The 27,433-nt window shown below is 38.6% G+C and overlaps 1 protein-coding gene across 4 annotated transcripts in view; it reads right to left on the reverse strand.

Moving 5' to 3' along the window:
- The window catches only part of LOC121951124 (low-density lipoprotein receptor-related protein 8-like), a 107,810-nt gene that overhangs the window by 42,920 nt on the left and 37,457 nt on the right, over positions 1-27,433 (reverse strand). For all 4 annotated transcript variants that reach the window (XM_088085173.1, XM_088085170.1, XM_088085172.1 and 1 more), the window contains exon 4: positions 14,034-14,162. In XM_088085173.1, coding sequence (XP_087941299.1) covers positions 14,034-14,162 — 129 coding nt within the window. The remainder of the gene's footprint in view (positions 1-14,033; positions 14,163-27,433) is intronic.

The raw sequence follows: 27,433 nt of genomic DNA on the forward strand, positions 1-27,433 counted from the left end.
ACTGCACCAGCCCTGAAGCAGGGGAAGTGTTGCATTTATTTGCAATTTACACTTCTGCTAATCCACTATTACTTTATCTCCCATCATTGCTGAAAAGTGTAATTAAATGATTGTTTGAAGGCCTTGTGCTTTAAATATGAATTGAGATGTAAAAAGCACATTCACAGACAAAATGAAATGCACACCGGTGTTTCTGGTTTTGCTTGTAATGCATGAAATAAAAGATGAAGCTTTGAAATTGGCTACAGCTGTAGGTAGATGAGAGAAAATAAGACCAGAGGGGAGAAACATATTGGTTTAAATTAGCTTCAAATAAGGGTACATGGTGACTGTAATAGAGTTTCTCAGGTGGGCTGAAAGTCAATATGGGTAATATAACTGGGGAAAAGTCAGGAAGAAGAAGAAAGCTGGACAGAAGGAGACATAATGACAGTGGTTATCACAAGAAGTCGGCGAGAGACTTCCTCTTTATTTAGCTACCAGAAAAAGACTAAAAAAAAATCTAATTTTCAAGAGTGTCCTGATTAAAACAGGCAGCAGCACAAAAAAAACACTGTTGCAGATATAAAACAAACATTATTTAATATAAAAGAGAACAAACTACAAGATTAAAAGATATCAATAAAACATTACTCAACATTCCAAACATCCACAGCCACATGTGCCTGCCTCCAAGTCATTTAGAATAATTTAAATGCGTCGGATGAGACCCGCTCCCAAGGATTTGGGTAATTTTGCGACTGATTCCAAGCAGAGAGAGCAACACATTTAACCCTTTCAGACCTGGATCGAAGTCAGTTTTCTTGTGATATGCTCAGACACCATTCACAAGCATTTTAAACCTTTGAAACCTGAAAAAAATAATGGTTTGATTTTTTTGAAAACTTGGGAAGAATTTAAGTAGCAACTTGGTACGATATGTCACAGAAACTAAAAAAAAAATAAAGAAAAATTGTAAAAGGTGATAATGAAATTACCTGACAATTAGCTGGGGAGATTATTAAAATATTATCCCAAAAAAGAGAAAAATGGCAAGAAAATAACATTAATACCTATTAATAATTTTATAATAATAATAATATAATATTTTTGGTTTTAAGTAATTTCTTGCTAATCTTGGGTCGATTTCATGTTAAGTTGCTTGTTGCCTTCTTTCCATGATTTTTTATATTATAATTTTTAAAGAAATCCGAACGAAACATAAAAGAGCTCTCTCTCTGCCATCAGCCAGTCCTTCTCCTCTCTCAAAGGATTTTGCTTTATCTTGTCTGCCCTCTGGCTCATCTGTGTCTTTTCAGTGACCAAGGAGGAGACCGTGGTTATCCAAACGATGTATGTTAGCACACACGCCTACATATTACAGGTTATAGGTGCTATTGTATAATATAGTACCTGACAAATGCAGAGAGCAGCAACTACAGACAGCCAATGTGTCATACCAAAAGAAAAAAAAATCAGTTAGACTAAAATGACCTGAGAGATTCTAAAGGACACAGAAAAACAAAATACCTTAAAACAAAATGGCCCTCCAGGTTTTCTTGTCCATTCAAACTAATTACTGGATAAAATAAATAAGTCTGTCATCAACATTTCATTTAAATGTAGCTTAAACACACAAAATCATAGAAATTCCACCATGCAGAGTCTGAGATGTAATTGGCCGTTTTGCTACACCATTAAGTGGGGGTAGTTTGCTTTTAGCAAGCTAGTTTTTTTGACTTATGGTTGGATTTAGCCACTGCACTATTTAGCTACAACGCAAATAAGCTTTAGGGCTAGCCGAGGCCATCTCACCAGATATCTTTACAAAAGTCCACTCACTGCAGTTTGGTTACCTCCTTCCTAATTAAACATTTCTATGGAATGCTATTGTTTGACCTAAGTTGTTTTAAAAAGTCAGACTCTGGTCTCTGTGTTTTGGCTTTGCAGGGGAGTATTGGCTTTCTTCCTTACTGCATGAAAATGTTTCTCTACAGGAAGGAAAAGTTTATGCTGTAATGTTACCTCTCCCCTTCACAAAGTCGAGCTCATGGCTTCTGTAAATCCTTTTCTCTCACGCTACCTTTTCTAGCTTTCTTTGTCTCTACTCAAGTCTGGCCAAAAGCGCTCAGGCTGTGAAGAGAGTCTGGGTTCCCACTGTGAGCCCATAGCAGCGCAGAGGCCAGCACAGAGAAAAGCAGAATTTGATATTTACACAAACCACAGGGAGTTCAGCTTCGACACCGCTGCCTTTGGCTGTTATGGCTGGTTACAGGAAGAGAATGCTTTAAAACATTCTACACAGAGTCAGCACGTTGTAAAGCGGTAGCATCTTGTCAGTGACCTGACAAGATGCAAAAAGAGTAGCTGGTTTGGTCCAACAGTAGTAGTAGTAGTAGTAGTAGTAGTAGTAGAAGGGGTAGTGTTTTATACAGTAATCACACAGTAAGTATAAAAAATAAATTATTAAGGCATTCAGAAATCTATATATGCATTTAGTATTAAGTGAAAAGGCTCAGAAGGAAGCAAAAGCTTATATATGCCCGTCCTTATATTCTCATCAATTTAAGCTCCAACAATAAAATATATTTCAGACTTGTAACCCTCAAAACTAAGTTTGTACACTAAACTCAAATCATATCTGCTCTCCTGTACAAAAAAACAGTACAGTACACAGTCTGGGAGTGAGTTTGTTATGTCTCTTAACATAATTTGCAATATTTCATTATATTCCAAATCATTAAATTACATGGTTTGTGAACTTGAAAAAAAACGGATTAGTTTACTTATAGAACCAGCCTAATTAACAATACCTATTGCTCGTTTTCAAGTAAGATTGTTGAATTTATCATCATTCTAAAAGTTGACCCTCAGTAAGCAATAAATAATATACAAGTCCTCATAGTTTAATATATCCCTAGATTTATACAAGATTGCTATTTATTTTTCAATTTTTATGACACAATTTATGATCAATCACAACCCATAAAGACCTTGTCTCAAAAACCCTTTCAGTTTAATCTGCACAGATTTTTAATTTAACATCCCCATCAATTTTTTTTTTTTTTTTTTAGCTTTTCAAAAGCCATGAATTTAGTTTTCTTAATATTGAGAGCCAGTTTATTGACATCAAACCAAATTTTGAGAATTTCCTACTCCTTTTCAATGGCATAAGAAAGTTCTTTGTCATTTTTCCTAGAGCAAAATAGATTAGTATCATCTGCAAAATTGAACAAATTTGAACAAATCAGTGCCATTGAAAACATCATTTATGTATAGTATGGAAAGGTTGGGTCAAATAACTTATCTATGGGGCATTTCCCAGGTGACCTCCCTAAATCTTCTTTTCAAATTTCTCAATAATTGACTGATATCAATAGTATCAAATGGCTTCTGTGGGTCAATATAAATACCAATATAATACTGATCATTATAAACTGCCTTTATTATTTCTTATACCATCTCCATTGCTGCACAAATAGTAGTTCTATTTTCTCCTAAATCCATATCTATATAATATCTCAAATGTTTCTGACAATTAAGTTAAGGAGATACCCGTATATAGTTGTCTAGAGTCCAGATTTTATGTGCATGCACAGTTATTATCAATTCTGATACAGATTTGTATTTATCAAAACTGGGATTAGCATTTAAATGGCAACAGAAAAAAACAGTTTGAAGTGTCTTGAAAAGAAATGAAGGTGGCTACATCTCACCATCACTTGAACATAATGAAAAGCTGAGTAGTTTTCCTCGCTGGCTGTTTAAAGCTAAAACACTGAAAGCAAACAGAATCAAAAACAGACAGAGAAAAAGGAAATGAAATGTCAGAGTAGAGTGGAAAATCATATGCAATTCCATATGTTCACTGGGTGAACAATAATCAGATGCAAGATAGTGTCCTAATTACTATCCTATGTAATTATACCATATGTTTAAGTCGCTGTCTGTTTTCTCAGTGTTTAATTAATTCACTGTTACCGACATGATTGCCACAGAAGCACGGGGAAAACAACTGATAGGAAAAACAAGCGTCAAGATTCGGCTCTGTGAAAGGGTTTATATTCATGAATATTAAACACACTCCATCTAATTCTGATGTGTTTTATAACTACTGTCCCTGTTATGCCTCTATGCTAACTCAATACTAATTTGGCACTAAATAATTAAGGAGATTCAACAGACATGTACATTATTACACAGGGGGAAGACCATTAGTAATGTACATGAGTGGCCTGGTTACACTGTTGAGAGACTTTGTTTTCCTGTGGGGGCTCTGAGTAAATTAATTTGAAGACTTTGGAGCAACTTTGAGCCCACAGACTGCCTGCGTGTAATGTTGTACAAGTCAGTGGGTTTTAAATGAAAAAGAAATTGCAGAGGGACCTTGCATTTCACTCAGCAAGTTCGAGTTTCAGATTGTTTTTCCATCTATTTACATAATTTATGACTGATGTACAAAAGAGGAAAAATAGTATCAATACTAAGCACCAAATGAATATGTACATATGCATGCATACATTGCATGTACAGTCTATGAAGTACATCAGGCTGTAACAAAATGTGTATTTGTACTGCACTGCCACAGTCTGTGAGTCATGACCTGGTGCACACAGCCACAAAATGCACAGTATGTGGATTGATGCAAGTAACACGGAACCAAAGTTCACAAGAGCAACTTTATACCTCTTTCTAAATGAATACGAACATCAGCAAAACATTTCCATGACTTTTCAAGGACCCCAAATTATTATTTTTTTCTTTGCCCCACTTGCCTGGCATTTTTCAAACATTTCAGACTCAGACTCTTTTCACACATAATTTCAGCTAATTGGCATGTACGAAGGGAGAGTCAGAATATGGGGAGAAAATGAAAAAAACATAAGTGATAGTAAATAAAATGTCACACACAACAACAAACCTGATGCTATGTTACATACATTTTTTTCTGTGGGTTCCAAAATGAACTATGATTTTTTGTTACCCTGCTGTTACACTCCTACTGTGAAGTACATGTCTATGTATATGTATGCACAGAGACATCAGATGCTGTTTTTGCTGTAATGTGAAACACTTAAATCTGATCATGTCTACCACTACATGATGCTGAGGTCACGCTTAACATTAAATCTGCTAAACATTTGTATGTCAGAATCGTTGTTGGGAGCAAATGTGCTGATATTAGCATTTAGATCAAAGTACTGCTGTGCCTCAGTACAGCGTCACAGAGCTGCTGGCATGACTGTAAACTGTAACTCCTGTTCTTGTGACAGCCAGCAAGAGAGATCACAAGTAAACCAAATAATTCACAGATCATGGGGCACAGCAGACATCTCATTAGAGACGTAAACACATTTATGTCTTGGCTGTTTACTCTGCTAAAATGAGCAACTTACACTAATTTTGATAGAATGGCAACTTTTCTGGTCCTTAATTTTATTTCTGTGTGCATTTTTGCTGTTTATGACCAAATAGAGTTCAGTTCATTTTGAATTATCTCTAGATGTGGTGGCTACCCTTATTCTTTTTCTTATAAAGGCAGACAAAACTTTGTTTGCTTAGTATAATGAACAATGCATAATTAAACAGAAAATACACAATAACATCAACTAGATTCACTGAGAACTGGTGGCACACAGTCATATATTGTCCTTTCCTTAATAACTTGGATGGGAGAACCTTTTCTGTGACTACCACCGTGGTAGTCAGAAGCTGGCAGTGCAACATACTTTACTTTTTCTGGCAGCTTAGATGATGGGAGACTGTTGCCAGCAGCAACCAGTGGCTCGGTTGAAGAGGCAAGAAATGACTGGTCGTTCTACTCACATTAGCATTACAGCTTATGAGTGTGTGGTGCGTGTATGCGTGCGTGTTAGTCAGAATGCATGAAGGAAAGAGAATAAAGTAAAATAGATATGTTATATTTTTTAAGTGTAGGAGGAGGGGGAAATGCAGAAGACATGAAAAGAAAGCCATCCAGGTAGACATTTAAAATGCATTACATTTTCCCAACTGTGCATATAGCCTGTCTGTCAAAACATAAGCAGTGCTTTTAAGGGGGGCACCCTCCCCATTATTAACAAAATGACCCAAATGCACCTCCCCATTAACCTGCCCTCTCCCTCCATCTGCATCAAGACACAATCCTATTCAGACCAGACCTATATCCAATAAATCATTGAGAACTTTAAAAGTTTGATTAAGAGTTCAATTTTATCTTCATAGTATTATAGCACTGGTTTAAGAGAAACCAAAAGAGCAATTGCCTGTGTTAAATTATTATACAAGATGCTACTTAGCAAATGAAATCTGCAATACAAAAGGGAGATACACACACATGAGAGAGACGAGAGAAGGGACAGAGACTGTTGAAAGGGAACAGTTGCCATAATGTCTGCAAATTGGGAAAACAATGAGATTTGGGAGCTCCTCATCCTCCGACAACAGGACAAGATCAGTTGCTGTATAACAGGAACAGTAAATTATTGATATTGCCATGTTATGCTATTACTATTGTTTAGAAAATGCTATCGTCACGTAAGTTATAAGTCACGTGGATGCCCATGCTGTTGTGTTTAGCGCCACGCCCGCTATGCCTCTTTTGAATCTGTGATGCCAGCATGCTATTCTAAATGTCAGCATGATGTCACTGTCCTTTGGTTCTTTGTAAAAAAGTAAAACCAACGTAAAGAAGGGACTTTGCAGCAGCCTTGTACTACGATACAGGATATAAAAGTAGATAGCAAAAACACTGCTTTAAATCAAGAATGGACAGACTCTTAAACAATCATTCTTTCCCGTGCTAGTTCAAAATCGGCATCTCTCATGTTTCGAGACTGGTGATTATCAACAGCTTAAATGTGAAGTGCCACTACGAGACAAAGCACAATGCATCGCTGACCTAACATAACCACTCAAATCCCAACTGAGGGCACAGATAACAAACGTTTATATGGCACTGAATTACTTAATTTTAAAGAAAGTTAGACATTACGGCAGAAATACATTGGACACAACATGTCATGTAAGCAGAGAGGAGTGGGGTTATTACCTACTTTAACTGCTTTGTAGCATGTGGTTGCTGCCAGGTTCACTATGTGCATATTGAATTTTGCGAAGTGATAGTGCAGTTGATTATACAGGGTTTGAACACACATAGGCTACATTAACTGGCACTGAGTTAACTGGACAGTTTAAACTACAGGATGCATTGATTTATTTTTATGTGAAATGTAAAAACACCCTCAAGCTTGTTCTGCTGCTTCGCACTGCCTCTGATATGATGAGGTATTTCTGCTATTTTTACCTGTTGGAGGGCTGCTAGAATTTAAGAAAAATAGACCAGCCAAATTGCCTTCTGGTGCATGCACAAATACCTCTGAGCATATCAGTCACTGTCTGTGCAGCGTAACGTCCCCTTGGCTTTCTCATGGATATTCATAGACTTAAACTAAGGAGACAGTTCAGACCTGTCCACTCTGCTTAGAAAGCTGAGGTCCACTACAGCTATAGCCACTGCAGCAAGGTCACTGCAACAGACAAAAGACAAGCAGGTAGAAACACACATTTCACTGCCTTCGGGTTCAGACGGGCTACAATACCTCACCAGGGAAATAGCTCAGTGGCTGACCTTTCCTGTGAAGCCACACAAACATTTACAGAGGAAACACAGCTGTAATAAAGAGGAGACAACTCTCATCTACAGTAACAACCAGGAGATAATAGAGGACAAGGTGGGAGTCAAAGTGACGGGAGGTTTTTTGACCTCCTCTCTGATATCATTACTGACTCAGGGGGTAAGCTAACTGATGGCCAATGGGGGAGACATGAAATGGGTCCTGAATGAGACAAAACAGCCACCTGATTAGTTTTCGAGCAGAATGAAATAAGGGAGAATTATTTGTCGGTGGAAGCGCTTTAGTCCTGTAAAACAGTGATGCACAGTATCTACTGTTTCAGCTTCACAACAGAAACAGAGGGACAGCTGTGAAGAGTGCAGGATGTAATTGTTTGCCTCATACTATCCAAGCTGTGTTAAATATGAATAAAGAAAACATGCAAAAATACAACTGCGCAGAAATATCATATACATACACCAGGCAGCCAACTCAACCTGACACTGAGTGCAAATGCAAACATGCAAGAAAACATGCAAATCTAGACCAGCTCCTGTGCTCCACAGCAGATCCCAGCAGACAGGCGAGCTCAGGAGAGAAGCCTGGAGAGTAAGTGCACATTAATCTCCACATCGCTGAGGGTTGAGGACAGTTCAACTTTCTTGCGGATCCTCTCTCGAATTGCTGCTTAATGTAATGTTGATCAAGGAAAGCTTCCTCTGGTGAGGGCTAGATTCTACTTAATACATAATTCAACATGTGGATGACTCAATTAGCAGGATGCTTTTGCAAGATTTACTTTACCAAGTGTGCGGCGGGCTATGCACTCTGCAAATTTCTACTAATAGCAGAGAGCACCGGGGCTAACTGGGTATACGTTCCAGCTCAGTCAGTTTTAGAAGTGCAACCTCTTCACTTACATTTGGGTAAACACAAGTGAAAGGGCAAGTGAGTTTGAATGTTTTGCTCACTTTGAGAAGGATTAAGCTTGAGCATGCTCACAAAAGCATGAGTGTGAAAGACAATAAAAAGTAGGCTCATGCTGAGGGCTCTTTCACAACAACTCAGCGGTTTGGTGCAGTTCCAACCAAATCTGAAGCTTTTGGCTTTTTGGTTTAGTTTTATAGGCTTTTGTGTACACTATATTCTAACTATGATGTGAAACAAAAAAATGTATGGTGTGTTGAGAACGCAAAAAGGAACAACTAAAGAAGTGACCCTTAAGAAGTCCAGCCCCTTTTTGCTCGGAGCTTCAGTAACAGTTGAACAAGTTTGGTACCTTTTATTGTGAGGCCACTTCCACACTAATATGTTTTCCTTTTAAAACAGTGTTTTAAAACAAAATCAAGCCCCAGAACCACAGCAAAGGGCCACAGGCTGGAATCAAACCTGGGCCTCTGCAAAGGCTTTAGCATACTGGGCGCACACTCTAGCAGGTGAGCTAGAGGCCGCCCCTTCTGCACTATTTTAGAAATAATCTCCATCCCTGATAGCATGCCTCTATAATGACCATCGACTGGATACATGTGTGCCAGTGTAAACAGGAGACCCACGCCAGAGGAAGCTATAGCGAAGAGAAAGGGGTACATGCACAAAAAAGAAAACATCATACACAACATCTAGTATCCTGTCATGAATATTTCCTTCTATCATATGTGTAACAGTTGCATTCACGTCATATAGTAAACATGCTGATGCCGCTGACGACGGATCACAGATGTGCAACTACATTTTTGCCAACACAACATATCAATACAAGCCAGACTATGTAGTTTTAACTAACTAAAGTCACCACTTTTTCACAATATGGTGCAGTCTCTTGCTCCCTCTGTGTCATTGCAGCATGTCCACAGCTGCAAAGAGTAGTGTGAAAGTCAAGAGCACTCACCCTGCTGCAAAATCTACGGACCAAAATGTCCCTAAAAGTAGCAGTCGACTTCGGGTCTCCGCCTTATGATTTTAGCCTCCAACTGTCATGGGTAGCCATAGTTCTAAGGTTAAACCGAACAAATATATGCGTTTCTTAAGGAATCAATCTTCAAGTTTTGGCAGTTCCACATTACGAATCAAGCAAAGCAAAACAAATTACTGACATTCACCATTTCCCCTACATTGTACTCGGGTACAAAAGACCTAATTTCCTCTGACCAACTTTTTTGGGCACCAGAGAGAAAAAATTAAGCCTCCAGGTGCAGTGAATTGGAACATGACTTGATGTTCAGTCACTTGAATAAATTGTTTTGATTTTCCCAGGTGGGTCCGCACAGCACTACAAATCACCAAAACTATCCAATACATTATATATCTGTTTATAGTTTGTTTGCAAAATGTCAGTCTGAAGAGAAAACAAGTTAACTCAATGTGCTGGTGTAATACTACCTGTGAATTATAAAAGGTTAAGGCAAAAGTATGGAGGTGAAGGTAGATGGTGTCTTAACTCTTTTTAACGCATGTCATACAACTTAAGTGGTGTGATGTGGTAGTTTCTATTACTTCTGCTGAAAAGGAACATTATAAAAAGAAGTGGTGCAAAGCTTAATGCTCTGCTTACTTTTAAACCTGTGCACATGCTGCTTTTGGTTTCATAAAGTACCCAAAAATTAGATAATGCAGACCCCAAGCCTTCTGAATGGGGCTTTTCACCACTTACACACAATCTAAACAGCGAGTCTGAAAGAGCATGTAACCACAATTACATGGAAGCCTTCACGGTTAACCACAACAGGTGTGACAGAGAAAAGAAGACAGAGCCACAGAGTCTGATCTCAAACAATGAGGATTCTGTTGCGAAAGGAACAGACATTGTGGCAGTGTTTTTACTTTTTGTTTACACTTGGGGAGTCCCTTCAACATTTGATGCTCAATGGTGCTGACACTTTCCATTTATGCTTCAATATTATGAATACACTGCACCTAAAAATGATTTGTGACCACATTTGCAGCCTCACTCACTGAGGTTTGCAGCTGAGCCTTTCGCTGGCTGGCAGGAGCAAAATGCAATTGGACATACATACTCTGTTCATAAAATAGCGCTATTCTGGATCTTGTATGACTGCTGCTGCATCATTTTACACATCTTCATTCATTTATCTTCTCCCTCTAAACCCAAATGTACAGCCCAGTTAATGTTGCTTTGAAGAGAATTCTCCAGCTGCCCCTGTGCCAACAGCTAGCCCGCAACACACACAAACCAGTTGGTAATTTCTACCACTCGTCTATCACCTCACATAACTGTAAATGTGACAGATCTTAAGCCTTCTGTCTGCAGTACTTAAGAGTAATACAACAAGCAGTGTTCTTGAAACAGAAGGCAATTATCACCTGTGCCCGTTCTTTTGGATTTGCATTTACATACATTTTGTGTCACTTACAGCACTTTTAACCATACAGCTCAGATCTCGACTGTGAAGGCTCATGCACACCTTCAGAGTCTTGCAGACAGGTGCATATAAAGAAATGTTCATAGGCATGAGAAGAGAGAATTCCTGCACACTGTCCTTTTGATGCAGTAAAATTACTGCAAACGTTTTACTATTGTTTATTCCTATAACTTCCAGGCAAAACAGTATAGCTAAGGTCTGATCAGGTTTTAGGCACTGAAACACGTATTGTTCAGGATCTGTTAGGGTTAGGGTTAAAAAAACAAAACACCCACAAATTTAAAACAATAGACAGGTTAAGTGTGAAACACTGATCAACTGGTTATTATTCAATGTTCTGCTGGGAAACCTTGGACCCTGGAATTCATGTTGATGCCTCTTGACACACACCACGGACCTTAAAACCAGGCAGGTTTGCCAGTACCCCATGTGGCCCCAGCATGTATTGGACCTGTCTCTTACCTGTCCAGGCATGTGCACAGGACTTCTGGGGGTGTTCCAACACATCCCAGGGATGCTTAGTCGATTTGGGATGTTGGAGGCCAGGTCAAAGCCTTGAGCTCTTTGTTACATTCCCAGCAGAACAATGCATTATAAAGAGATGATCAATGTTATTCACTTCTCCTGTCAGCGGTATTAATGATGTGGCTCAACGTTGTTTTAAGAACGTCAGACTAATTCCCAGTTCCTGAATGTTGCCTTGCTACAATTGCAACGGTTCTCAAATTCAGCTAATCCCTGTCACCACAATTTTATTGGAAATTTGAGTATTTTAAACCAGTAAAACTTAATTTCAAAAAGTTGTAAAGTTGCTCATAGTGTATTGATCCTTCTTGCCCTCTTTTACTCTCTCTGTGTCCATATATCATGAGACTACTGCTGAGTACTGCTGCATTTTTCTGGGAGTCACACACACAGTGACAGGGCTAACTTAGCATCACATGGCTAACTTTACCAAAAGGTTATCAGTGGGTTAATGACAAAGTCGGCTGTCTCAGCATAGAGATTGTTGTGACTGTTCAATGGCTCAGTGTTTGAAGTTAGCCACTGCTGCTGTATTTGCATGTACTAACCGGGCCGAGAGAGCAGGAGGAGAGTGGCTCACAGAGGCGGTCTTTCAGTGCTGTTTCAAACGGCAGCAAAGGCTGATCATGCCTGTCTTCCATTACAAATAGATTCTAATTCTGGAAAACACTGCATGCTTATAATAAAAAGCTCTGAATGTGACACAGCATTGAAACTATTTTTGCATTTTTAACTTGCAAAACACCCAGCAATATTGTAACATGAATGGCTTTTTTTTTTCTTTTTTTTAAAACCGGTGTGAAGACATTTCTGGGCACACCAATCCTAAAAATGGCTTGGGAAGACCTGTAGGGACTGACTTCTTGTGTTCGAACAACCAATAGTACTGAACATAAAGGTAATACAGCAATGTCCAAATGATCATTTCTTAGACCACTGGGCTGGACCACAAACATAACAACGAAGATTTAAAACTTGGTACCTCCAGACTGAGGTAACAGTTAAAAGTTTTTCGCACTTGATTTAGGCATCATCTTTCAGGCTGGCAATGGGCCTAATCAGTCTTCAAATAAACTGTCCTGAGCAGCACTTAATAGGCCTAATATGCAATTTTATCTAGCGCTATCCTGCACTGGTGTCAGAGTCAACCTCTCCCTCCTGGTCACGCTGAGCGGAGTTTACCTCTGGAGGGGTTTTGGCCTTTGCCTGGGTGGGCGGCAGCCTGCTGCCTGCCCTCATGTCACTGCTGAGAAGCTTAAGACTGCTGCATCAATACAGACATTAGAATGAAAAAAGGATTAGCACAGGCTAGACTGGGTCTCAATGGACAGTGCAGTGAAAAGACATCTAAGCTAAGAAGGCATTAGATCTAAAGTCAATGGAATCACTACCACTTGATCTGGCATGAGAGTGTGGGGCCACTTTGAGATGGGGACTCACTGACAGGCCACTTTCAGGCTGATGTAGCAAAAAATACCGTTATCGCACAACAAAGTAAAAGCACTTGTATCACAAGTATCCTTAAAGGAAAAGAGGGTAAGTATCTATTCTAGAGGACAATTTCTCTGATTTATGCTTTAATTTTATGCCAAACTGATTTGGCTTCCTCTCTAAAAAAAGACTTAAACTTGTGTGTATTCCTAACAAATAAACATGAATTGCTGAAACGCCAGCCAGCCATAATCTCAACACCCACACACAAACAACTGACAGGGAGCAGATGCCTGAAAAGACAAACATCATCATCTATATAGGATAATAAGGAAATGGCTTCTTTTTTTTTCTCCCTCTGTGCATTTGCCGCCACGTGCCATTTTGCACAATCTTCAAAGTCTAAACACCACACCCCCTACAGCTCTGGTGCCTCAATCAATTTTTCTTGACGTGGAGAAGCAAGGGAGAGAGAGAAAAGAAGAAGCCGATTCTTCACGGCGCCTCAGAAGTAGGGCAAGGATAGTCCCTGCAGGGGACGGGGGGTTGGGGCAGCACACGGTTGAGTTGTCTGATTGGCTGGGGAGGAGGTGATGTAATTTTTGATGGTTCTGAGGGCCCTGCAGTGGAAAGGCTAAAGACTCGGGGTTCAAAATGTGATGACAGAAACCTCAAAATATCAACAGAAAGCTGCAGAATTACTGATACACCACACCAAAAATCATTGCACTTCAAAGAGGACTCGAGTGCAGCTGGCTTAAAACTCAAACCTCACTTCAAATCCCTCTAATTATAAAGAGTGTTCCCTACTGTGCTTTAATGTCTAAAGCCTCTGGATGATAAGTGAGATCACAAAGGATGAGACCCCATAAAATACAAGAAAGGAGGAATCTGAGTTCTGTTTCTTCTACTGACTGCGAGCCTCGTCAAGTCATTCACTTCTGCAAATTTGTCGATGCCACTGTTCAAAATCACACTCAAAATACACTCCTCAAATGCAGTTGGCAGCCAAATATGTGAGTAAAACTATCAGAAACAATTGAGCATGTGTTTCTTTCAGGTTGCTTTTATTACAGTGGAGAACCGTCTTAAACAAACTCACCAGACGCGCAGTCCTCCTCATCCGCCCCGTTCTCGCAATCCTTCTCCCCATCACATCTCCATGACAACGAGACACACTTGTTGGTGGATCCCCCACAGTCAAATTTCTCTGGAGGGCACGTCTGTTTGCCTGTGGGCAGAGATGAAAGAGATAGGGAGATTACTGCAGCGGTTTTATGGTCCCAGAAAGACAGCAACAAACAACTACAAGCCACCGCTGGACTCGATTTCTATCACCCCCATGATGCAGTTAAAACTCGTCCAAAACTCCAACACACTGGCCAATTGATTTTACTGTCTGGGCCGCCTCTAAAGAGACATGCTCAAAGATCATGAAATACAGAAAAATGCACAGTTGGCCGTAAAGCAAAAGAACAACCCAGCCCTCCCTCCTCCTTTTCCTGCCAATCTGCTCGAGTTGGCACAGCGTAGGTTTGATCCAGATTACAGTGCGTTTAGTATGAAGCATGTTGTTAATTATACATCCTTGCTTACAGTGCAGCCTTAAGCCTTCCAGTATGGAATCAAAGGGTCAACCTACATGGTAAATCATACATTTTTGATGATTTTATTGTCAGATAACATTTTAGAAAAATAGCACCTAACCTTCTTTGTCCAACAAGGCCCCTCAGCCCTGTCAGGTGAACCCAAAAACCCCTTCAGCAGCACCACTTGTCATGTTTTAATTATATTTAACATTATTATTAATATAATAGTGGATATTGTTACAACAGTGTTTTCATACAATTGACCTCTCAATAGATGCGTTAACATGGACCCCTTGTCTAAAAAATCAGAATACTAGCCCTGAGATCTGAGGAAAAATGCCTCACGTAACCACCTTAATTGGAAGAGACTGGGGTGACACGGGGTGAGACGGGGTGAGACGGGGTGACACGGGGTGAGACTGGGTGGTGTAAACCTTTGATTAATCATTCAGTAGGAAAATATCAGCATTCACTGACCATGTAAATGCTTAATCTCATTGTTTCTTTCTGGTCTGAATAAATATAATCTTTCTGTGCATTTTTGTCCACATTGGGGTAACTTTAAGGCAGAGACTAACCAAACTGACATTAAAGAACTAGCGGCAGCGAAAGCCAACTGTTGCATCTCCTCAAGTTGCCTGTCTGTCCCAAAAAGACAGCGGCAGTGTCTATTCATCATTCAATAAATGAACCTGACAACCAACAGCACAAATTCAAGAGACTAGTTAGCACATAAACAACACAACCCGATGGTAAAAGAGCAAATGATATTTACAGTGCACTAATGATGAGTAACACAAACAACTACAAAACACATCTGCTACAGAGCTCGATGGCTAAAAACATAATCTTACGTAACATAACAAATTTAAACTGGCAATCAGATTCTTATTATTACATTCTTATGTGAGTACTCCTATTAATCAAAGTATTTTTTGATTTTAAAACAGTAGGCTTATGTAATATTGCTACAGGCTGCAATACTGTGTCCCTGATAACAACTTTCTATCACAGTAGCAGTAGCACGCATATGACGTGTTTAGGGAATATTGGTAAAGATACAATAAATAGCCTGAGTTAAATTTAGGTTATTTTCAACTAAAGTATTGACAGGTGAAACCACTTCCTCTCCTTCTGTGGTTTATATTTCCAACAAACTTGAAAGAAAAAAAAACAACAAATAAAACACCACTTTGCCAAAATAAAGTTATATTCTGATGAAATGCTTTGAGGCACGTAAACATGCTGAGCAGCATTGGAGAAAAACATCTAATTATTTGAACTGTATACATTTAAAATTTAGCTTTTTAGTCTGCTAACTATGTAGCTCTCAATCCCTGCATGTGGTGTTCAGAGGGTACAGCTGACTATGTGGATGTTTCTTTCCATCGAATTGTAATTTCCATATATTTATATATTTTTCAGATCAGCTACTCTACAATCTAAGTACACCCTGGCAACATATCAAGGTTAGATTTTGAGACCTTTCAGTGGTCATGTTTTCTTTCTTTTTTTTCCATGTAAACAACATTGCCACAGCTGACAAACAATTCTATGAGGGGATCATTAGTGGCGTGATGACTGGAACAAGCTCCATAATGAAAATCATTTATGAGGTTAGAAGAATCTCTGATGCTGTCGCTAGCAATGTTAGGTGTAAATTGCATTCTGGGTAATTGGACCAGACAGGCAGAAGGTCTGCCAAACCATCTTTCTAAACAAAGCACATCTGTTCATATGGAAATAATTTCTTTAGAGCAATGCACTTAGGCTAAAATTGAATTCTTTTTCATCTTATGTAAATTCAACATGCAGCAGATTTTAATTATTAAATGAACAACTGTATATCTGCTAAGAAAGGCTTTCATTTGTGAGATGCTTTTTTCTAGGTCTAAATGGTTTCAACATTATTTTGTATGTTTCTTTAATTACATACAGTGTAAATTCATATTCTGTGGTATCAGTGATGAAATCATTTATACAATAAGCATGAAGTGCAGTGCAAATTTTAAGGTTAAATGGTAAAGGACCTTTTCTTCTACGTGAGAATAAAAATTTTACTTTTCTTCGTAAAAGATAAGTGTATTTGCTGCCATATGCCACCAGATTTTGGGAACTGATACATTAATATTTGAGTTTAAAAATCAGGTAAAGATGTCGAAGTCTGATTTTATAGATCAGGGCAGATCAAGGTGTTTTTGACTGATAAGGATAGGCTTTATTGAGCATATAGAGCCTGATCCGAGGCTTTGTTTTATGTCACCTGTCATACATGTGTTTTTACTTTAATGCATAGCAACACAGAGCTAAACTGTCGTTAACTCTCCTCTGTCTGTGTGTAAGAGCAGGGACTGAGCCCTGCCTGCAGATAAACACCACCCACTACAAACAAAAAGTAAAAAGTATGAGACAATTAATTTACATTATTTACAGAAGTTACAAGCACTTGTTTCATTTCAGCTCAATGTAAGAGTCTCATGTTTTGCTTTTAACTACAGTGTATTGGTGTAGGTAGGGACATTGGTGCAGAGCTTAGTGCGACCATACTTGCCACCCCAATGCAAGTGCAATAAAACCCCCGAGACTAAAAAGCCAACACGGCTAATTTATCAATGAAGCGCTAATCCACACAAAAACTGGGAGGACAACAAGTCCTAAAAGTCACACCAAAGCAACAAACACTGGAAAATACTCTCTAAAAGGAAAGAGAAATTCTCCTGATACAGAGGCAGGGCCAAAAATATTAAAGACATCTGTCATGTTATATTTTATTTTGTAAAATAAATAATAGCAATAATTATAGGCTAATACATTAAAAAAAACATCAAGGGGCAGCTTGAATGAAGGAATTTTTATTAACTTTAAGGAAGCCTACTTAAAGTGTGCAATGTGAAGCTTTAATATCTAGGAAAATAGGAGTACTGGATCAGGACTCAACAGATACTCAAAACTGACTTTGATCAGGGGCAAATAAACATGATGCAAGAGATGTGATGCAAGATGTGATTTACAATTATGATGTTCTCACAGTGGCAGCTTATGTTCTTCAACACAGAAAGACATTATTAACATACTATTAAATCAAAAACTTTTTTTTTTAATTAGCATCCCTTGAAGTTGCTTATCAAAGACTAAAGGGGGCACTTCATAGTTGAAAAATAGACAAAATACATCATGGCTACACTTTTTCTAAATCTCCTAAAAATTACATTTGGCATTTCTTTCTTCAATTTATTTTGTATTTTGTTTGCATTTTGCTGTAGAGATACTGTAGATACAGAAAGAAAAAGGTTGAGAGAGAGGGGTACAAGATGCAAGAGTCTGTTTTTTCAGTTTGCAATTTTTTACTTCAGAATGAAATCAAAATATAAAAATTAAGCCATTATTTGTTTTGGTGTACCGTAATTTCTTGCATTTATGTTGATCCAGAAAGATCTTTAGGAAACTAACTGGTTAATATACCAGTCTAGCAGACAGGTAAGGTAACCACACACAGGAAGCTGCCATCAGATTTCTTTAGAGTATGAAGGTTCAATATCCCGCCCTTCGCTTCTGAGCATGTGACTGTCCCTGCAGCATGAAGGGGTGACAGTACAGAGGTGAGGGAGAGGAGGCTGGAGAAGCAGCTGGTGCCTGGGGAGACTGAGCAGTGAGAATGGCTGATGCAGCCAGGCCCTGACCCTGGCTGCATCTGTGGCGCGCACACACACACACACACACACACACACACACACACACACACACACACACACACACACACACACACACACACACACACAGGCCACTGCAGTGCTATTTCTACAGCAGGGAACGCTTAGGCTCAGAGAACATTGTATTACTCTGTTTGCTGAGTCGTGACATCTACCTACATTTTTTGGTCCACACATTGTAGTTGTAAACAAATTGTAGTGTTAGGTCTGTGAACAAAGCTTACTATAATTCACACATTGTGACTTCTTGGCAGTTGTATTAAACTCAGATGTGTTGAACAATGTCCTGCTGTTCCACTGGTACAGCGAGTAAAACAGGTGGATAGTAGAAATAAGTGTTCAGACCTCTTTCACCTGCCAGCTCTGGCAGCTCTGTCATTCTCCTCATGGCTTATATATGAGAATGAGTTACACAAGTGATATTTTATTTCTTCTATTTCTCTTTCATGTGTAAGGACGTTTGGAAAGTGTATTACCAAGGCAAGCTAAGATATGTGACAGTCTTTGATGTTGCCTGCATCAGCGCTAAATTCTTCATGCACGCAACAGAGACAATTATTGTCCTGTGATTTTTTTCCGGCACTTCTTTCCAGACACAGCTGTTGAGAGTGTCAAGTGAGCAAACAAGCTTAATGAAGACTGAAGAAAGACTAGAAGGAATGATTAGCTAAAATGAATGATTATAGCTGAGTAATGTCTGAAAAGGCAGGCTGGCTGGTCAGGGAAGCGATACATGAAACATTTCTTAGAAATGTCTAAGATGAAAGAGACGAGGAGGTGGATATCTTTCAGGGAGGAAATAACATGCTGTCTGAAAGAATTCAAACTAATGTAGGTCCAAAGAGAAGCCGACAGAAAACAAGAATCAGACTTGAAAATGAAAAGAAAGGGTGACGGAGGGAGCAGAGCAGAGAAAAAAGAAATACAGAGGATGGCTTCGGAGACACGCCAAGAGCAAGAAACTGCATAAAGGGGAAAGGATGAAGAGACAAACTGCTGCATGACCTTTCAGGTTCTTATCCTAAAGCAAAATCAAAGCCATCCATACCAAGTGGAAAGAAATGAAGGAGGAGAGGCAGGCAGAGCGCAGACTTGAGTAGAATCTGAATCTGTCAAGCGGAGGGCGAGCTGTCCTTTCCTTTTAACCGATGACTCTTTAATGAACCGTGAGCTCCGTTCCTCCCAAATCCAAACAAAGAAACCAAACTTCACTACCACCAAGCAGTACAACCTCACTGCCCCTCATGACAGCTATTGATTAGTGACACCACAGATTTTTATAAAGACACACGTAATGAGTTTTTGCTTGAGAAAGAGGCAACATAATAAAAGCCAATTACTCACAGACAAACTGACTGCCAGGCTGTTGTTTACCACCAGCGTGAAAAATGAGGATTCAACTCCACTGTGACGTTTTGGCAGCAGATCTGTTTAGAATTCATCACCTTTTACAAGACCCAAGGCGGTGCAATGGTTTAATAGCTTTCTACTTTTCATTTGATCATCACAACTGACCTTGTTATTGCTGACAGCCTTTAACCCTAAACTTGGCTTTCAGTGAGGAAGTTAGAAACTCTTTAATTTGTCAGTTGTCACCAGGCAAGTGATATAATACGGTGATAAAGCAAAACTTAACAAATGCTGTGGAGCTGAAAAATGTGTGACACCGATCTGATATAATGACCTGCAGCTTCATAACAAATGTAACACTACACTACAGCCTGACATGGAATACTCATTTGCAGCCTATTCATATAAATTAATGTCTATTTTGCTGATTCCTTTTGATAATAGCTATTTCACAGTGGTGATTCATCCTACAGCAAGTTCATGAAAGCTTTTATGCATGGATGTGACAGCCTGAGCCTCTGTATAGCCAGTTACGGTCAGAGGTGAAAAATTGATTCTTAGATGCATCACGATTCTCTCTTTAAAGATTATGACTTGTTGCTTTAAAGCAAATAAGCATGAATTAAAAACCCAATTGTCTGAACCAAGTGGATGGTGAAACATAACAGTCAAACCTGAGAGTTGTGTGTGTGTTCAAAGCAAGTCTACTTCTTGACTTTTGATTTGGATAAATGAATGTGAGTTATAGCAGATGGATGCAATCTGTAAGAACTCTTGATGATTTTTTTTTTTTAATTTTTCCTTTGTTGAGTTTGAGATACAAGGTTGAATTGATCAGAGCTGTTTGAATCACATCAATAGATTAGAGGAGCAGCTGCTGCAGAATAAGTAGTAGTAGTAATAGCATACTTTCCGTTGCTGCCGTTACACAGGTAAGACCCAGCACTAGACTGCAAGGTGTGCAGTTTCCATTGAAATACTGCAACTTTCATCAGAAGTAGCTTTTAATAACGACAGCATCAAGAAAGATACCCCTTTTCAACCAAAATTAGAATGTGCCCACAAGTTTTTTAAACACAGGCAAACACGCTAAAAATAGGCTACAGACTGCTTCCCCATTGCCAGTAGAACAGAGCTGTGTGCACTGCTCTGCACCAGACAAGTATGCCTTTCTGTGTGTGTGGGGGTTTTGTGTTTTTTGGTTTTTTTTGGTGTGTCACTTTCAACATCAAGGACAGGCTGGCAAATAGGTTAACAGGAGAGAGCAGCATGGATGGTGGCCTGTGAAAACAGTGGTTACTTCTCTCTGTATATATCTCTTACTTATTCAGTCTCTCTTTCAAATTCAGTGAGGACTAATTTGGATCGATGTTGAAGTGCTATTTAAGGTGGAGACGAGCAGTAATCAGTGGCGGCTAGTCATTTCATTTCAGTGGTTAAGAGGCTAAAATTAGCACGTTCACATGGGTGCTGTATTTACATCAATACCAATTGGAGCTGGAGGCAATAACTACCCCTGACTATTGCAAGTCATTTGACGCAAGTGTGAATGCTGATTGTAAAGTTTCCCATTTCATTAAAAAGCCAGATGTCAATGTTTTGTTTTGTTTTGTTTTGTTTTTTTTGTTTGCGTGGTTTTTTTTTGTATTGTTCAGTCGCAGTGAGGCTAGAGTGTTAGAGAGAGTGTAGACGTTCAATATGTAGCAAAGAATGCTGACATTGTGGCGGGCCACCGCAGATAAATGAAAGTGAAATGGGAAACCCAGCAAAAGAATCAAGTCACACAGCTAGGGAAAAAAATCATGTACAGAAATCCAACATTTTCATGCATCATGATGCATCAATAATCATTTTATAATCGCATCGTAGCCCTCTGAATTGGAATCAAATCGAATTGCGGTGCCTAGAGACTCCCACCCCTCGTCACAATTAGTTTCACATTACTTAATAAAGAGTTAAAATCATCATTTAGAATCTGAAGGACACATCCTGATGTCTAATAAACTTTTTTTCTGCCTAATCCTGACCCTCTAACTCCAACCGCTTGTAATAAAAGACTTTGATATAAGTGTGGTTATGTGTGCATGTAATTGGGTCTCTATACTGTGTGTGTCAATGTTCGGGTTCTGATGGTGAATGAGACAACTCGGCCTCTGTGCCTCGGAACTAAAAAGGCGCAAAGCGCTCCACTAACATGAGTAATACTCAGATTCACTGCTTCATTAAACCGGGTTAGCATGGCCATGTCCTTCTCTCTGAATTATAGATCTGGTACAGCGGAAAACACTTGCTGCTTGCAAACTACAAGATAGAAAATTGTTATTTTGAGCAAAGTGCATTAGCAAGTAATGTACTGTGGCATGCACCTCTGCTTAATATCAAATGCTTTACCTGAGCTCCCTGCCTGTGACTTCATGAGCTGAATGAAGCCACACTAATATACTGGCAATTCAAATTCTTTATGTTTAGGTTTCAAATCCTCACAGATAGCAGACCATGGGTACACCCTGGACTGCTGTCACATTCACACTGATGGGCTTAAACTGTGGATTTAAACACCCGGAACTTTCTTGCTGTGAACTGACAGAATCAAGGACTGAACCATCATTCTTTTTGAACCATATTTATTATTTATGATTTAATTTTGCTGAGGTCACTTTTGTATAACCCGGAACTGCAATTAACATCGGTCAACATCGGTCAATTACCCGATTTATCAATTTTTCGAAATTTGTTTCATTTTTTTTTTAATTTTTCAAGCAAAAAAATTACCTTGTTCCAGCTTTTACGCTGTTTTTGTCTTTTGTGAGTATAATCTGGGTTATTGACAAAAAATGTCACTGTAGGCTTTAAGAAAAAGTGATGGACATGTTTTCAAAATCCTTGACAGATAATGACAGCAATCATTACATGCAGTCCTATCATCTAATAACTACTTTTATTGCTTTTGTAAATGTAACTCTGTATCACTACTAACCATCAGAAATTTGTTGGTATCATTCCCCAAAATGCTAAATGTTCACTTCCCTAAAGCAAATACGGAAAACGCAGAACTCAACTGGCAGAAAAAGCTAAAGAATCATCTCGTCTTGATCATTTTGCAGAATTTTGTTTTCAACTAACGGTTTGACAAAACTACAGACGTTAAGGTGATGGTTTTACAATGAGAGATGTCAATGTCATGAACTTGTTTTGAGGATACAAACATATTTCAGTTCTTTCTTTGAGGCAGAGCGTCTAACTGTGACTGTGAGGTTGAGGCACACCTGTTACCTCTTCTGAACATCATCACATTTAGTGTTTGTGTCACAAAGAAAATAACCACAGTTCTAAGTTTACCCAACTGGGAACTTGCAAAAAAAACAGGTTTTGAAGGTAAACCTACTTTTGTAGTGACATATCAACAATTTACAAAGCAAGAAAGAGAAGCTGGAAAAGTTAACAGAAAAACAATCCTTATAATGGAAAGACTGTGCATAACAGCCACAAAGCAAATATACTATACATTTATGCAGTGCGTGCATGCATGGTCCTGTATTTATTACTGCAACGATTAAGTGATCTTAAAAGATTTTTTTTTCTTTATCTTTTTGCACTTTTTGATAGGACAGGTCCAGCCTACAGTAAATTTACCCGCAAACAGTTCACAACACCTACTGTTACAACATCTCCACATGAACAGAAATCCAAAGGATAAAACACACACAGAACTGTAGCAAACAAATTCAATGCAAACCTCCACCAAGAAAATCGTGCCCATTATAAAGTCAATAAAAAGCAAATCCTTACGACGAACTCCCCCAGAAAAAGCTCAACAGGGTTTGAAGCTTAATATCTACAAAGAGGTTTTTAGATGCAAGTTTTCATCAAAACCCTTTCCAGAAAAAAAAAATTCTAATCCACTACAAATTACATAACACTTTAAGACCTTATTGAAAACACAATACAGTGCATTTAAAGAGAAAAAATCCAGCATTTTGAAAAGTCCATACTTTCCTCAATATGCTGCAGTTCAGGGTTATGTCCCCACATAATGAAAGACTCCTTGTGAGAGATGAAACACTGTGAAGTTCCCTCACGCCTGTCAACTCCTAGAAATGAATTTTAAAGCAGAGAGGACAAACTGACATGCAGAACTGAGCTGAACTCAGCAATTTAGTCAGAAAGCGTCAAGAGCCGAACACCCCCTCCCTCTCTTGTTAAATCCTTAAAAAGGGACTCGGGGCAACTTCACAAAATGTCATTGCCTTGGCCAGGGAGCAGAGAAGCTGCTACACAGCTGGCTGCAGTGGCCCAGTTCCTCCATGATTACACATTAATCTAATACAAAAACTATGAGTCCTGGCTCTTCACATGTTCCTCCAAAGACTCATTCATTTTTCAGCACTCAAGAGTAACTCGCTCAGTGTGGCCCGAATTTGAATTCTTAATAAAGCAGTGTAACGCTACTCCAGCGTGTAATTGGGAATCCACTCAGTGAGCCAGAATGATTGTGGCACAGATGTCTGCAGCACTGAGTCCAAAATGCCTTAGCCGAGTGTGTGTGTGTGTGTGTGTGTGTGTGTGTGTGTGTGTGTGTGTGTGTGTGTGTGTGTGTGTGTGTGTGTGTGTGTGTGTGCGCAAATATGGGTGCATACTGTATGTGTGTGCACATGTGGAACTGAAATAGGAAGTACAGGAGAGTTAGGGGGCAAACTGAATGAAAAACAAGATGAGTGTTATCTGCATGTGAGAGCACAGCCTGGCTTATCAAGCTTGAGCATAACTGGAGCATGATGCATTAAAGGTGTATGCTGTGCTATATGTAATTAACTTGTGTAAAACGGTCATGCTGTCACCGGTCTCTGCTATTTACATAATGGCAAATTTCATATCTCTAGCACGTTAAAGATTGGATGCAGTCTGTGTGAAATTCAGCCCTTCCCTCTGCTGTAAGACAGCAAAAGAATCCCCACTTTAGCAAAGTTTAATTGATAAATGTGAAGCTTGGTAGCTTTTGACTTAAAGGTGAAATGTTGCATGGGATTGGGGTGTTAAGCAAAATGCTGATACTGGTGGCATTTCAGAGTGGATATGCTAAATGTCCATGTCAGATTAGGGCTGGGACAAATGGCTTCTAAATAATATTGCAATATTTTAAGGCCATATTGCAATACATGATATGTATTTTTTGAAATCTTCTCTTAAGCACTAAACTATTTTATAAAGTACTTTTCATAAAGTAAAAGTGTTGTGATAATTATGTTTAAGAATTCTTAAAATATAGTTTTAAAAAGTACTGTTATAACAAAGGTGAATAAAGTACTGTTGTGATTAAGTTAAATAAAGTACTGTTATAATATAGTTAAACTGTTATAATTAAGTTAAATTATGGTTATACCGAAGTTAAATAAAATACTGATATAATAAAGTAAATAAAGTACTGTTATAATCAAGTTAAATTGTTATAATTAAGTTAAATAAAGTGCTGTTATAGCAACAATAAATAAAGTACTGTTATAATGAAATATATCAAAGCAGAAGCACTGGTGCTTTCATTCTGAAGCATGCTCGCCTCGTGTCAGATGTGTTGATGTTTTTGCTGTTAACTTTCAACATTTACATTTTAGCTGATAGTGATAGCAGAAGGTTAAACTGTTACATTGGCGCTGTTTAACAAGAGGATCTATTCAATTCACTGTGAACAGGACACAAACTAACAGCATTCCAGTTCATATATTTTATAATATTTGCAAGACCCAATGGGACTCTAAAATGCAACTAAATGATTGCAGTTCAAGCTATAGTCGTGTTATGCATCACATGTTGAACAAGCAACAATACATGGAGTTTAATCAATATATTTCCCACCTCTATGTCAGAGGTTGTTTTTTGTATCTTGAGTCTACTCTGTAAAATTCAGCATGTCAAGAGGTTTTCTCTGACAGATGTACATTTCTCACTGTAACTTTGTCATCTCACCAAGTGGCTGGCACAGGCACGTAATTTACCAGTGAAACGAGATTAATGAGATAGACGATAAGAGAGCCATTTGAGAGGTCGGTTGCTGTTGCTTAAGATGTTGCGTGCATATTCACACAATGTCCATCCTTGAGTCTTTTTTTCCCTTTTCTTTTCTCTTCAGTGTGATTATGGCACAGTTGGATCCACTCAAACTGAAAGACAGCTGTGATGAAGTGGATCTCATTAGCATTCCCTCTGTTCAGGAAAAGCCTCGATCTGACACTTCTTGTCTGAACACATAATCAGGAGGGCTGCACTGTGCTGAGGACTACCTGTGACTTTCAGGAGGAAGGATAAGGAGGACATCAAAGTTTTCATTTGTCCACAGCACCGTGAAAAGATAACAAATATCACTCTAAACCTAAAAAAAATACTTGTTTAAAACATAACCAAAATACTCTCCCAAATTGTATTGAAATTGAAAAATCGATCCCAATTATTGTTTGCAGAGAGAAATAATACTCAAATAAAAATGTTCAGAGTCAGTGTTGAGAATTCTACATTACAACATCAAGTCAATACATATGGGATTTCCATATAAATGGCTTTCTTCTCGGCCCAGATCTCTATCTCTTTATTCTGCAGCCAAGAGATGAATCTTTCCTTCATTTATCTTTAATTGGATTTCCAATATAAACTTGTTATCCTTCAGAGGTCCCTTTATGTCCCCCTCCTTGTGCTCAACTTTCTGGGGGTGACACTAGAAGCTTTGCTCGGCTGCTACATTATTCATCGAGCAGACCCACACATCCACAGCCAATAAAATGGACCAAAACAAGAATGTATATCCTGTGAAAAATTCGTTCAGCTTTTTCATGATTAATTTCCCGCTCTACTTGGCTCACTTTAATTCCCTCCCACAAAGAGAAGAAGTCTAAAGATCAAAGCATGATAATGGTGGGTAGAAGCAAAATATCCGTTTCAAACAGGTGACACAATATCAACATTTTTCACCTCCATCATGCTGCCTAAACAATCTTATCAAGATATCATTTAGGATGATCTTGACTCCCTCTACAATAAGTTGTAAACAGTTACCATTTACATATACAAGCTTTGGGAGTTGACTTGTGTAAACTTGTGTGGGAAGACAAATACGTTACCTCAGCATGTATTTAACACCGAACAGCAGCAATAGGTGTGGGTAGACAGTCAAACACACAACTGCTAAAGCCTTTCCAAACTTGGCTTCAAATCATAAGTACTTTCCATAACATTAAATAGTCATTCAAGTGTCAATTACAAACAAAAAACATGTAATTATTCAAGAGTTTAACACTAAAAAACCTAACTTATCTGCTTCACCGGGACTGTGCGGGTGCAGATTAATCAGATTTGATTGACAGGGCCCAAACAGCCCATCAACTGTAATCAGATACTGATTCAAATGTTGCTAAACTGTGATTGGTGCACAAGAGCATGTGATATCACAGTTTTCCAACTGAGCCCGGTCCACTTTAAACCAGTGAGATGAGGCACAGAAGAAAAACAATTTCTTGTGTTAACAGCAAACTCCCTTGGAATTTTTTAAAAGAAATTTAAGATCTATCTTTTTAATTTTTTTCAATTTGGGTGATTTTTATTGGCATCATTGTCTTTTTGTTTGTTTGTTTTGTAACCAATACTGTTTAGCTTGTTTGTTTATTTGCATGTTTTTCTCTGACTTATTGCTGTAGCTTTTATTGCTCTTCTTTATTCTTTTTCATTGTATTGTTTATTGGCATCTAATTTTGTCTCGTCAAGCACTTTGCATGAAACGTGTTATATGAAAATAGCTTTCATTATTAAATAACCAAAACTGTTCTGGGCTTTGGCAGAAAAATTGTGTGTTTATTAATTGACTTCCAGCC

The sequence above is a fragment of the Plectropomus leopardus genome, chromosome 12 (assembly GCF_026936395.1).
Source record: "Plectropomus leopardus strain MGB_pleo_1.0 chromosome 12, ASM2693639v1, whole genome shotgun sequence".
NCBI classification, from domain to species: Eukaryota; Metazoa; Chordata; class Actinopteri; order Perciformes; family Serranidae; genus Plectropomus; species Plectropomus leopardus.